This window comes from Papio anubis, chromosome X, assembly GCF_008728515.1.
Source record: "Papio anubis isolate 15944 chromosome X, Panubis1.0, whole genome shotgun sequence".
NCBI lineage: Eukaryota > Metazoa > Chordata > Mammalia > Primates > Cercopithecidae > Papio > Papio anubis.
This window is the reverse complement of record NC_044996.1, coordinates 130,304,831-130,318,407: the sequence shown is the minus strand read 5'-3', so window position 1 is coordinate 130,318,407 and position 13,577 is coordinate 130,304,831. Positions and strand designations below refer to the sequence as shown.

At 39.3% G+C, this 13,577-nt stretch overlaps 1 protein-coding gene across 2 annotated transcripts in view; it reads right to left on the bottom strand.

Annotated features, from left to right (window-relative positions):
• Window positions 1–12,153: 12,153 nt before the first annotated feature.
• The window catches only part of ASB11 (ankyrin repeat and SOCS box containing 11), a 32,334-nt gene continuing 30,910 nt past the window's right edge, over window positions 12,154–13,577 (bottom strand). For both annotated transcript variants that reach the window (XM_003917433.5, XM_009197236.4), the window contains exon 7: window positions 12,154–12,769. In XM_003917433.5, coding sequence (XP_003917482.1) covers window positions 12,645–12,769 — 125 coding nt within the window. In that variant the 3' untranslated portion in view covers window positions 12,154–12,644. The remainder of the gene's footprint in view (window positions 12,770–13,577) is intronic.

The following is a 13,577-nucleotide window of genomic DNA, read 5'->3' as shown; positions in this document are numbered from 1 at the left end:
ATTTTAACTAAGTAAATAATGAACGGTTGCAATTGGAAAAATGGATTGCTAGGTGGCCTGGGATGTGGAAGAGACCTGCTATCTTTCCATTGTGAATTACTACAACTTATTTTGTTAACGTTTTGCTGTTTTTGCTTATACAAAACATTTGGGGCCGGGCGCGGTGGCTCATGCCTGTAATCCCAGCACTTTGGGAGGCCAAGGTGGGCGGATCACGAAGTAAGGAGTTTGAGACCAGCCTGGCTAACATAGTGAAACCCCGTCTCTACTAAAAATACAAAAAAATTAGCTGGGCGTGGTGGCAGGCGCCTGTAATCCCAGCTACTCGGGAGGCTGAGGCAGGAGAATCGCTTGAACCCAGGAGGCAAAGGTTGCAGTGAGCTGAGATCACGCCACTGCACTTCAGCCCAGGTGACGATGCGAGACTCCAGCCCAGGCGACGATGCGAGACTCCAGCCCAGGCGACAGTGCAAGACTCCACCTCAAAAAAAAAAAAAAAAAAAAAAAAAAATTTGGATGCTCTGTGTCCATGTCTTTTCAGATAAGCCCAGTTGCCTCACACCCTGGGTGCTACTTCAGGCTGACAGGCACCTCTAGGCTCCCACCGTTCCTCTCTTCCGGGCGGAAGAGGATTTTTCATCCCCATGGGGGAAGGCTCTGAGTTAAGTCTCAAGCATAGACTGGCTGTGAAGTGATTGCAGATTTGTCTTAATACCAAAGATGAGGACTAGATGTTTTAGATTTACGGAGTCTCAGTTAAAACATTTGGTGGCTGTTATTAACAGTTTGAGGGGTGTCATTCACATTTTTAAAGGCATTTCTATGCATACACATGTATGCAGATTTATCAATTTACATTTTCCACATAAATGTACCTATATTATTCTTTTTTTTGAGACAGGGTCTCGCTTTGTCACCTGGGCTCGAGTGCCATGGCATCATCTCGGCTCACTGCAACTTTCACCTCCCGAGCTCAAGCAGTTCTCCTGCCTCAGCCTCCCTAGTAGCTGGGATTACAGGAGCGCACCACTGCACCGAGCTAATTTTTGTATTTTAAGTAGAAGCAGGGTTTCACCATGTTGGCTAGGCTGGCCTCGAACTCCTGACCTCACGTGATCCCCCTGCCTTGGCCTCCCAAAGTGCTAGGATTACAGGCATGAGCCACCGCACCTGGCTCCTATATTATTCTATTATTCTATGCTTTTTACACTTATTTTGTCTGTGAGAGCTTTCCACATCAGCTTTTATAGCTATGCTCCTGTCTTTATTCACTGCTGCATAGCATTCCATATTGTGCCAGAAGTATTTAATTATGCTCCTAATGATGCAACCAGAATGTCATTATTTCTGTTAGTACTATAAAAAGACTAAAGTTCATATTTGTGTACATGTGGCTTTGTGCACATAGGCAAATATTTCTAGAGGAGAGATTCCTAAGAGTGGAAATGCTAAGTCAAAGGCATACTTATGCACACATAATAAATTGTATAAAACTGAAGACACACACAGAAATGAGAACAAGTAAAACTGGGGAATTGAATAAGACTGCATGAATGTTGATTTCCCAGTTACAATATTGTACGACAGTTTTGCAAAAAGTCACCATTGAGGGAAACTGGGCAAAGTGCACTGGAGATCTCTATGTGATTTCTTACAACTGCATGTGACTCTGTAATGATCTCAATACAAATTGCACTTTTTAAAAAGAGGCTGCTCATTGAAAATGTATAAACACTACTAAACTTCCCTCTATCTCTATTTGCAGAATTAACTGAGAAGGCCATAAGCATACAAATTCTTTACCACTCCATCAGGAAAGATTTGAAGAATGATACATTTGTTTGGCAGAGAGTGATAAATTGATTCCCAACACCGACTGGATGAGGAGTTGAACAGAAGGGCACAATGGGGAAACTGGATACCATTTCCTTTCCTTCCCAGTAAAATGTAGTGCAGCTTCTTTATTTACTTTTAATTAAATTTCAAGTAGATAAGGCTTTTTCATATTCAAAATTAAGTTCCAAAATGACAATAAAGAAGATTTCCGGGTTGTTTCCCTACTACCTGGGAAGGAATTAATTCATCAGCCTTTAATCTTCTCACTTTATTTATGATGTTGATCAACACTAGTGAACAGGAGGATGTGAGGTGTATTTTTAAGCTGTTTGACAGCAGTTCTTTACAAGGGAAGTTCATGCATTTGTGGATTTGTATGAGGATAAAGTTGAATCACATGTGTATGAGCTGTGATTATGGAGAAATTGGTTGGCTTACCAACAGCCATAAGAGAAGAGCAATCTTACCTACTTCTAGTCAGCCCCTTGGTGCATGTCAGCGTGTGTGTCTGGATGTTCAGTGAAATTGGCACAGGTTAGGTTAGAAAACAGAATGATCGTTGCCTGCAGCAGAAGATAAGGCCACAATCATTCCTCACCAGGAGCAGTGTTCACACTAGCCAGGGCCTCTGCCCCACCCCTCACTTAGCTGTCCAAGGCACACATCAGGCATGGTTTAGGAGACTCTTTCCTCCCCAGTGTAGCCGGCTCAAGTCCAGCTGCTAAGAAGCTGAAAGCTCAAGAAGCGGGAGGTATGGTGAAAGGAAATCAACTTTATCCAAATGCTACTGAGAAGTGAAGCCAGCTGGACTTCCTGGGTCGAGTGGGGACTTGGAGAACTTTTGTGTCTAGCTAAAGAATTGTAAAAGGACCAATCAGCACTCCATAAAAATGCACCAATCAGCACTCTGTGTCTAGCTAAAGGATTGTAAATGCACCAATCAGCACTCTGAAAAAACACGCCAATCAGCACTCTGTGTTCAAAGGATTGTAAATGCACCAATCAGCACTCTGTGTCTAGCTAAAGGATTGTAAATGCACCAATCAGCACTCTGTAAAAGCTCACCAATCAGTGCTCTGTGTCTAGCTAAAGGATTGTAAACGCAGCAATCAGCACTCTGTAAAATGGACCAATCAGTGCTCTGTGTCCAGCTAAAGGATTGTAATTTCACCAATCAGCACTCTGTAAAAACGCACCAATCAGTGCTCTGTGTCTAGCTAAAGGATTGTAAATCAGCACTCTGAAAATGGACCAATTGGCACTCTGTAAAATGGACCATCTGCAGGATGTGGGTGAGGAAAAATAAGGGAATAAAAGCTGGCCACCCCCAGCCAGCAGCAGCAACCTGCTTGGGTCCCTTCCATGCTGTGGAAGCTTTGTTCTTTCACTCTTCACAATAAATCTTGCTACTGCTCATTCTTTGGGTCCATGCCACCTTTAAGAGCTATAACACTCACCACAAAGGTCCCTGGCTTCATTCTTGAAGTCAGAAGACCAAGAACCCACTGGAAGGAACCAACTATGAACCAAATATGGAACCAACTATGGACACACTACCAGTTGGATAATGGCTCCCCTTTGAAAGACCGTTCCAACTTTTTGGGCTGAGTGAAGGGATTTACGCAGGAAAAAGGTGTGGGAAAATACGGGAATATCAAGGGAGGGAAGAACTCTGTGTGTCTCTTGCCCATGGCTATCTTGAGTAATTGCCAGTCCGGAAGTCCAGTTTTTGTCATCCTCACTTCTGCGCGGTAGTGGTGGGCTAACTGTTCATAACTCCCCCAAGCAGGAGGATTCTGCTGCTGGGTCTCTGTGCCTTTTTTGTTTCAAAATTGCCCCCTGGAATTTCTAAGCAAGCATATAATCAGATAAGTGAGCACTGTTCACAAAAGTGCCTCATGGAAAAGAGAGAAACAAAGAGTTTCAAAGTATGTTTCAAGGCTGAAAGCAAGACAGAAAAAAAAAAAAGGTTTAAAATGCATTTTGAGGCTGGGATGCTCAGTTACACTGAGACCTTGGGGGAGACTTTAAAGTCACTTTCAATCAGTCAAAGTTGGTCCAGGAGCTGAAGTTTCTTCTTATTTCAGCTGGCAATTTTTCTAGCACAAAACCTTTAACACCTGAAAGGAATACATCTGCTCTGACAACGTGGAATACTCTGCTTCTACTGCTTTAGAAAGAAGTCAGTTAGTCCTACTCCGCCAAGCAGTACAATAAGATTCAAATAAGAATGTGTTTTTTTTTAAATGTGACATTATGCAGTATTCTCGAGGAAAAAATCAGGTGGATCAAAATTGGGAGATAATCACATAACAATGGGGCTGGACTCTTCAAAAATGCCAATGGCATTGCTTTCTAGATTAAAGGAGAATAAAGAGACTTGGTAACTACATTCAATGCGTGCTCCTCAAAGAGATCCTTAACAGTGGAACATGACAGAAAAGATATCATTAATGCCACAAGCGTGTGTGAGAACTTAAATCTGGATATATATCTTGGATAGTTGTAGTGCATCAGTGTCAAACCTCCTGTGTGTGATCACTACACCACAGTTCCATAGGAGAATCTCTGTGTTCTTAGGAGATGCACACTGAACTGCTCTGTGCTGAACCATGTGGGAGCAAGAGGCCAAAAGGGAAATGTATGCCTTTATGCATGTTTTGTACCAAGTATAAAAAGTTAATATAAGCTGTGCAGTCAAAACACATGAGTATATATAAAGCCTGCGTTGCCCAATCTGTTTGCATGGCATTGTAACTCCTCATAAACCCAGCAGCCACATATCCCAGAACCAGGGGCTGATTGGAAACACTATTCTCATTGCACAATAATGCAGGGACATAAACAACAAGAGCCTGTCTTTATTTAAAAAATTTATTATTTTGGCTATCATGGGCTTTTTGCCTTAACATTGACTTTTCGAAACAGTGCACTAAAATATGCACATTAATGACTTTTTGTTGCCCTCTTAAATTTTTTGCCTCATTCACGTAATCCTGTTCCTAGCCCTGGTGAAGGATCATGATGTCCACAACTTACAAATCATTTTTTAAATATATGGATATGTATTAATTATATATGAGTTTACATATATGGGTGTGTGTGTACATGTTCATTTATATATGTATATGTGTGTATACATTTGTATGTGCATATGTATGTGTACACATGCATGTGTATGTATATGTGTATACATGCATGTACATGTATGTATACTGGTATGTATGTGTGTGTGCATATACACATACATAGAGAAGCAAATGTAGCAAAATGCTAACAATTGGTGAATTGAGGTGATGGGCATACAGATATTCATTGTTTTATTGCAGATTTTTTGTAAGCTGGAAACTTCAAGATATAACAATGGCGGGAGTAGAAAAATTAATAAATGGAAATTAAGACCTGGTGCACATTTGTTTACAAGCTACATTTGTTAAAATAAGAAGCTACTATTTCAAGTATGATCTGTGTATTTGTCCTGGTACAGACTCTGCTAAGGGAAGGAGATGATAGATTCCATATGCAAATGGAATATATCCATGCAAGTGCAGCCCCTGCCAGTGATATGCAATGGGTAAAAACGTGAAGTCCTGCAGTGTGGAGAGCATCCTCCCCGACAAGCTGTGGTTATTCAGCGATTCATCCCTCACCATGGCAGCTTCAGGAGATGTCTCTGAAGGGTCAGCTATTCTCTTTGTGTTCAATGCATAAATCTTCTCAGCAATGAGCATTGTTACTGAAAAAAGATTCGTGGAGAAACCTCATGTTTATTTGACAAAGCAATATAAGAAATATAAGGGAGGAGAATTACTTTGGGAGAAACAGTTCCTTAATCAAATGTGAACCAAAATTACAGACGTTGGATTACATACCTAAACATTTAAATAATTTAAGGGATTTGGAAGGTGTTGAGACTTAAATCTTCAAGTGACATAGCAAGCTTATTTTTTTCTTTTTCTTTCTTTCTTTTTTTTTTTTTTTGTGGTGGCGGGTGGAGACGGAGTCTCGCTCTGTCGCCCAGGCTGGAGTGCAGTGGCGCAATCTCGGCTCACTGAAAGCTCTGCCTCCCGGATTCACGCCATTCTCCTGCCTCAGCCTCCCGGGTAGCTGGGACTACAGGCACCCGCCACCACGCCCGGCTTATTTTTTGTATTTTTTAGTAGAGACGGGGTTTCACCGTGTTAGCCAGGATGCTGTCGATCTCCTGACTTCATGATCCGCCCCCCTCGGCCTCCCAAAGTGCTGGGATTGCAGGCATGAGCCACCGCACCTGGCCTATTTTTTTAAAATAATAGGTAAAGGTAGATGATGGACTGATGCAGTCATACAAATAATAGCTAGCTAAATAGATGGTAAATACATATATGTCTACACAGACATAGTCAGATGGTTTATAGATAGGCAATATTGGGTATTTGGTTATGAAAATATTCATTCCTTAAAATGATTCATTGTGTATATATTTTAAATTATTTTAAACTATTATTTTAAATAGTTTTTATATGTAAATCACACTTCTGGAAATCTAAGAAATACTTCAAACATTTTTGAAGATTTATTTAAAAATGAGGTTCACATCAATGTTATCTATAATAGCAAGAAACTAGAAATAATTTAAGTATCTAACAATACGGAAATACCTAAGGAATATGATATATTTTAAAAGGTTGTCCCAAAGGGTTCGAAACAGAAAATCATTAAAATATGGTTTATGGGAAAAGCTGGAATCATAAATACTTTTATAATAGGATATCTGTGTTAAATCAGGCAAAGGAATAAAAAAATATGATGTGCTGAAATACTGAAAAATCTTAAGAGTAGACGTTAACTGATAAATATTATATACATATGTGAGTAGTTATTCTAAAATTCAGTCACCCTGCCAGGGACCTTGCCTAGCCAGCTTATCTAAAATAGTAAGCCTCTGTCATCACTCTTTAATCTGCTTTATTTTTCTTTCTATCACTTCCTGATATGATATTATATTTGTATTATTTATTCCCTACTGTCCTCACTAACACATGAGTTTTTTGGGAGCAAACACCATGTCTGTCTTTCACACTGTTCTACAGTGTCTGGCACATAATAGATGCTTAGTAAAAAATGTGTTAAAGGAATTAATTGAGAAGCTATCTTAGGGCACTTCAAATATGACTAAAATTATAAAAATTATACTGTTTTGGGAAGAAAGCATCCCATATAGTGTAAAAAGTGAAATAATTTGTATTAGTATCTCAGAACCCCAAACCGCAGGCAAAATGGAAACCGAAGGGTTAATTCGATCAGGTCTGTCTGCCCTGCTTGCTTTCGGTGGCTTGCTTTTTGTTATTTCTTTTCTTTTTTCATGAAGCTGAAGGCTACAGTAGTTGAATGCCTCTCTGCTGAACACTGAAACTTAATCTTCACTGGCTACTTTATAAATAACATTCATAGTTCACCACAGTAATGATTGCTTCAGTTGTTTTTCAGGAACTTGGGCCAGCTCCTGTTCAGTTCAAACCGGTTAAGGTCACTGGCTCTTCAACTAGGCCTCCACAAGTGCCTGAGAAATGGCCTTCTGATGTCAGAAGACCAAAAATGACACCTCAGATCATGCTAATGCCACTATTTTTGGTTTATATGTCCTATGTAATGTCATGAACCCTGGCTATGCTTGCCCAGAATAAGCCTGTTACTTTTTTCCCCACTGTCAATCACTTTTTCCCATGCCTTAGACGACCCCACTTCCCTAACCCATAAATATAGCTAAGCCTTATCTTTGGGAAGGTGGATTTGAGAGCTGTTCTCCTGCTTCCTTGCTTGGCAGCCTTGTGAATAAATCTTTTCTCTTTTGCAAAACCTGTGTCACAGTGATTGGTTTACTGCATGTAAGCAGAACAAACCTAGATCTAAAGTTGGTAACAAAATAATTTCATAAAAACCAGATGATTAGTCTGATGGTCTAAATATAGCTTAATGGATTAGGCCTTAAAAGGAACTTAAAGATACCTCATGTCTAATACTTTCATTCATAAATTGTAAGACATTGGCGCCACTCTAGGATTCAGGGACCTGGACAATCAGATGAATTCTGGTGAATAGTTGTTCAGGATTTGAGTGCCACCTCCTCCCGCAACACAAATACAGGCCTACCATTGTTGGGAGGTCCATACAGATGATTTGTGGCATCCATGGTCTGCAGTTGCAGTGGGCAATGGAACACTTCCCTGGGGTCACAGACTGGTTGAATGTCCTAGAGCCTCCCAGGGCTTAACACAGTACTCAGACATTCAGCAAGATCCCAGTTGACAAAAAAAACAAAAAACAAAACAAAACAAAATACATTCGCGAGAACACATTGAAGGAAAGTCTCCAATTTCTAAACGTTCTAGGATAGGAAGAGACTCTCCGTTCTTTCCTCTTTCTAATGATGGCTCAAACGGCTCCTCATCCTGTTTCAAATCCGTCCTTTCTTTCAATCAATTTTCTATCTTTAACATTCTTATGACTATTTATTTGTATGTTATTTGATAAGTTTCCTAGTCATTCCCTTTGCTAATATTTCTATTCATGAACCTATATTATTCTTATTGATTTGTAAATGAACTATTTATATGTTGAAATGTAGATATCAGCTGAGATCACTCTGCCCTTTAATATTTGGGGCACAATGAATTGTACCTCCTTTCATGGCCATTGGACTTACGCTGTACCTTCCTCAAGATTTGTGAAAATTGACTTTCCCAAGGTTTGTAAACACTCTTCAGTTTTTCTCGTCACATCTCTCATAGAAGGAGAATTTGATCCCACCTGAAACAGGTAAGTTTACATATTGTTTTGCCACCACATCATGCAATACATATATTATAGCATGTAGAGCCAGATAAATAATCTAGGTTCTTTCCTTAATATCTTCTAAAAAATGCACAAAGTATCATATACGTTTTAGACTTTACTCAAGATTTGGGTAATATTTACATCCTTGTTCACCAGAATTCTCCACTGGGAAAAGGAGAAAGCTAAGAGTGGGATGTGATGATCACCTTTGTCCTAGAATATTGACTTTTGATCTGCTATAAATGTCACGTACAGTTTTCCTCTATTTTGGTTTGCACTTTGATTTTATATATGGCATTTTTTGCAACATAATTTTTGATGTATTCCAATTTATCAGTATTTTCCTTTAACCTTTCTGCCTTTGATATATTTCAAAAATGCTTTCCCTTTCATGTATATTCATGTGTATTTTCTTATAGTATTTTTATAGTATTATTTAATTTTTAAATTTTTTTTTAAAAAGCAAGGTTTGCTTTGGAAATATGATGTAAGATTAAAATGTAACCTTTCCCCCCAGATAATTAACTAAGATTATTAGATATTCCAAAATTTAAAAATCAGAAAATGATTGAGTACTGTTAATAGAAATGTAATGTGGGCCACACATGTAATGTAAAATGTTATTATAGTCACACTAAAAAAGTAAAAAGAAAGCCAGTGAAATTAATTTTAATAATACATTTTATTTAACCTAATATATTCAAAAGATTATCATTTCACTGTGTGATCAACATCAAAAGCTTTTTCAGTTAATTTTATTTGGTATGTAATAACTGTATATGGGGTACAGAGTGACATTTTAATACCTAGAAGTGATCAAATCAGGGTGATTAGCATATCCGTCACCTCAAACATTTATCATTTCTGCTATGAACATTCAAAATCTTCTCTTCTAGCTTTTCAAAAATATATAAGAAATTATTGTTAACCACATTTACCCTACAGTGCTATGAAACACTAGAAATTATTTATTCTATCCAATTATAATTTTGTATCCATTAACCAACATTTCCCTACTGCCCGCTCCCCACTACCCTTCCCAGCCTCTAATAAGCATAATTCTACTCTCTATTTCTGTGAGCTCAATTTTTTTAGCTTCCACATGTAAGCAAGAACATATGGTGTTTATCTTTCTGTGCTTGACTTACTTAACATAATGTCCTCTAGGCTCATCCATGTTGCTGCAAATGACAGAATTTCCTTCTTTTTTAAGGCTGAATAGTATTTCATTTTGCATATATACCACATTTTCTTTATCCATTGATCTACTGATAAACATTTAAGTTGATTTCATATCTTGCTCTTCTGAATAGAGCTACAATAAACATGGGGGTGTAACTACCTCTTCCATACATTGATTTCCTTTGTTTTTGATAAATATCCAGTAATAGGATTGCTGGACCATACTTGACAACAACAAAACAAATAATCTGATTTTAAAATGGGCAAAGGATCTGAATAGACATTTCTCCAAAAAAAGACATACAAATGGCCAACAGGTATATGAAAGGATGCTCAACATCACTAATCATCAGGAAAATGCAAATCAAAACCACAATGAGATATCATCTTACCCCAGTTAGAATGGCTATCCAAAAAATAGAAAATAACAAATGCTGGTGCAGATGTGGAGAAAAGGGAATTCTTATACACTATTGGTGGGAATGTAAATTACTACAACCACTATGAAAAACAGTATGGAAGTTTTCAAAAAATTAAAAATACAACATCAAACGTTATTAATATTTCAAAACAAAAAAATAAAAAATAAAACAGAAAAAGAAGAGGCGGGTGGATCAGTTGAGGTCAGGAGTTTGAGACGAGCCTGGCCCACATGGTCAAACCCCGTCTCTACTAAAAATACCAAAAATTAGCCAGACCTAGTGGCAGATGCCTGCAATCCCAGCTACTCCAGAGGCGGAGGCAGGAGAATCGCTTGAACCCGGGAGGCAGAGGTTGCAGCGAGCCAAGATCGTGCCATTGCACTCAAGACTGGGTGACAAAAGCAAAACTCCGTCTCAAAAAAAAAGAAAACAAAACAAAAGAAAACAAAGTTCACAATATTTCATATTCTTTTTTTTTTACTCAATCACTAAAATGCAATATGTATTTTACACTTACAACACATGTTAATTCAGCCTATCCACAATTCCTGTGCTCATTAGCTATATGTCACTAGTAGCTACTGTATTGAATAGCACAGGCTTAGAGGAAGGTTTCTCACTCTCGGCACTATTGACATTTTGGACCTGATAATTCTTTTTTTTTCTTTTTTTCTTTTTCTGAGACAGAGTCTCGCTCTGTCACCCAGGCTGGAGTGCAGTGGTGCAATCTCGGCTCACTGCAACCTCCGCCTCCTAGGTTCGAGCAATTCTCCTGCCTCAGCCTCTTGAGTAGCTGGGACTATAGGCGCCTGCCACCACGACTGGCTAACTTTTGTATTTTTAGTAGAGATGAGGTTTCACCATATTGGCCAGGCTGGTCTCAAACTCCCGACCTTGTGATCTGCCTGCCTCGGCCTCCCAAATTGCTAGGATTACAGGCGTGAGCCACCATGCCTGGCCAGACTTGATAATTTTTGGTTGCAGGCTCCTGTGCACTGTGCGTGATTAGCTGCATCCCTGGTCTCCACCCTCTAGATGACAGTAGCAATTCTCCCCCAGTTGTTGCAACTGAACATGTCTGCAGACATTGACAAATGTCTCAGTGGGAGTGGGGCAAAATTGTCTCCAGTGGAGAGCCAAAGGTCTAGAAAAACTGGGGAAAAAATACATGTGTGAAATGAGTCTTAGGATGATCTGAGAGGAAATTTTCATTTTAGAACCGAACACTGAACCATGACAGTAATTCTTATAACAATTAAAAGTCTATCCAGTTCCCATGTTTTAAATTCACAAAAAGGAGAAAGAAGAGAGGAAGAGGAGGGGTGGCAGAAGGAGAGAGAAATGAGAAGAAGGAGAAGACAGAAAAGGAGAAGCCTCTTTTTATATACCTTTGTGCTTATTTTGGGCCCCTATCCACAGAAAAAAATAATGACCCAGCATTGAACCCACTTTGGTGGCTGGCATCAATATGTAATTATTTCAAAAACCCTGAGGATCTTGACTTTGAAAACAAGCCAGTGCTTGGGTTGCAACATGCCTCAGACAATGACTGTGGGTTCAGGTTGTTGGGGACACCCAGTGTTCTCAATCCTAGAACTGCTTACTTCAAATAACAGCATTGAATATCAGAAGCAATAAGATGCCAAACTCTGGGTGCACTGATCTCTTCCAAAGTCTTTCTTATCAACCAGGACCTTGGTAATTGGAAGCCTCAGTTAACTACACAATGTTTTTGAAGTCCTTAACTTTGTATATGTATATATATAAAGTCTATATAAATATATATAACTTCATATATAAAGAACTTTGAAAACATATATATAAGCTTTATACATATATTAAGGACTTTGAAAACATTAAATATATGTGTGCATGTGTGTGTATATATATATATATATATATATATACACCAAAAAAATCAAAATTATAGCAGATTAATTCAAGGAAAGAAAGAAAAAAGTGGGGAAGGGCTGAAGGGAAGAACTGAATCAAGAACATATCTTGGAATACCTAACACTTGTTATAGTCTTATCCACCTGAATTTATATGTGTCTATACAATATTCAGAATGTTGACTTTTAGGTACAAGAAGATCCTGAATCATCAAAAAATAGCCTATTGTTTTCACTCTACTTCACAGTTTTTTTAAGTTTCTTTAACAACAAGAGCTAAAAGCTAAACGGTTTCTAGTTGTCCCTTGGTTAATAAGAACATTACACTAACCAGGAGTTTCCGCTCCTCAAGTGTTCTAGCTCATGGGGGATTTACTTCAACTGAGCTCATTTGAAGATACTAAGAGTCTAGCTGTTGAGCTTCCACACTAGGTACTCTAGGTACAGCAGACAACAATCTGTGTCATTCCAAGTATCTTCCCAGGGACACTTAGGACTATTGGTATAGGAGGAATCGTTCAAGTGGCTCCGGCAGACGTAGCTTGTGGATGGCTTGATGACATGCTCGACCGAGACACTTCCGGACACACAGGCGGCAGAGCTGGGAGAGAGCAGGTGGGCCTGAGAGAGAAATGAAAATGGTGTTAACTTCATAGTGGTGGGAGATGGTGTGGAAGGGGGAAATCAGAGAACTGGAAGAGGGGAAACTTTCTAAAAGCAGAAGAGAAGCTGGATCTGTATAGGAACTATAGAATGATGTAGCAGACACTAAATACAGACAGCGGATCCCGATTTGCACCTCTGGAAGGGATGCATTTCTTTAAGATGATCTTCCAAGGGTACTTGGATTACCAATGTTGAAGAATGAGGCTAACCAGAGGCAAGTTAGGAATCCAATGTGGGGTCTAAAGGGAATGCATCTCATTAATGTATTGAATGTGCCAATGAAAGTAATACACTGGGCCAGGCGCAGTGGCTCACGCCTGTAATCCCAGCACTTTGGGAGGCCCAGGCGGGCAGATCATGCGGTCAGGAGATCGAGACCATCCTGGCTAACACCGTGAAACCCCGTCTCTACTAAAAAAAATACAAAAAATTAGCTGTGCGTGGTGGTGGGCACCTGTAGTCCCAGCTACTTGAGAGGCTGAGGCAGGAGAATGGCGTGAACCCGGGAGGCAGAGCTTGCAGTGAGCCGAGATGGCGCCCCTGCATTCCAACCTGGAGACAGAGTGAGACTCCATGTCAAAAAAAAAAAAAACCAGTGCACATTCTGGGGTCAGATGGCTCAGAATCTTACCTAATTCTATTATATAGCTAGCTGTGTGACCTTGCCTATGCTTTTCTTTTCCCATTTGTACCTGGCATAGCAACCAGCTACTACCGAATAAAGTTCCCACTGCTCTAAAGTTTTAAAAATTCAGTGAGATTG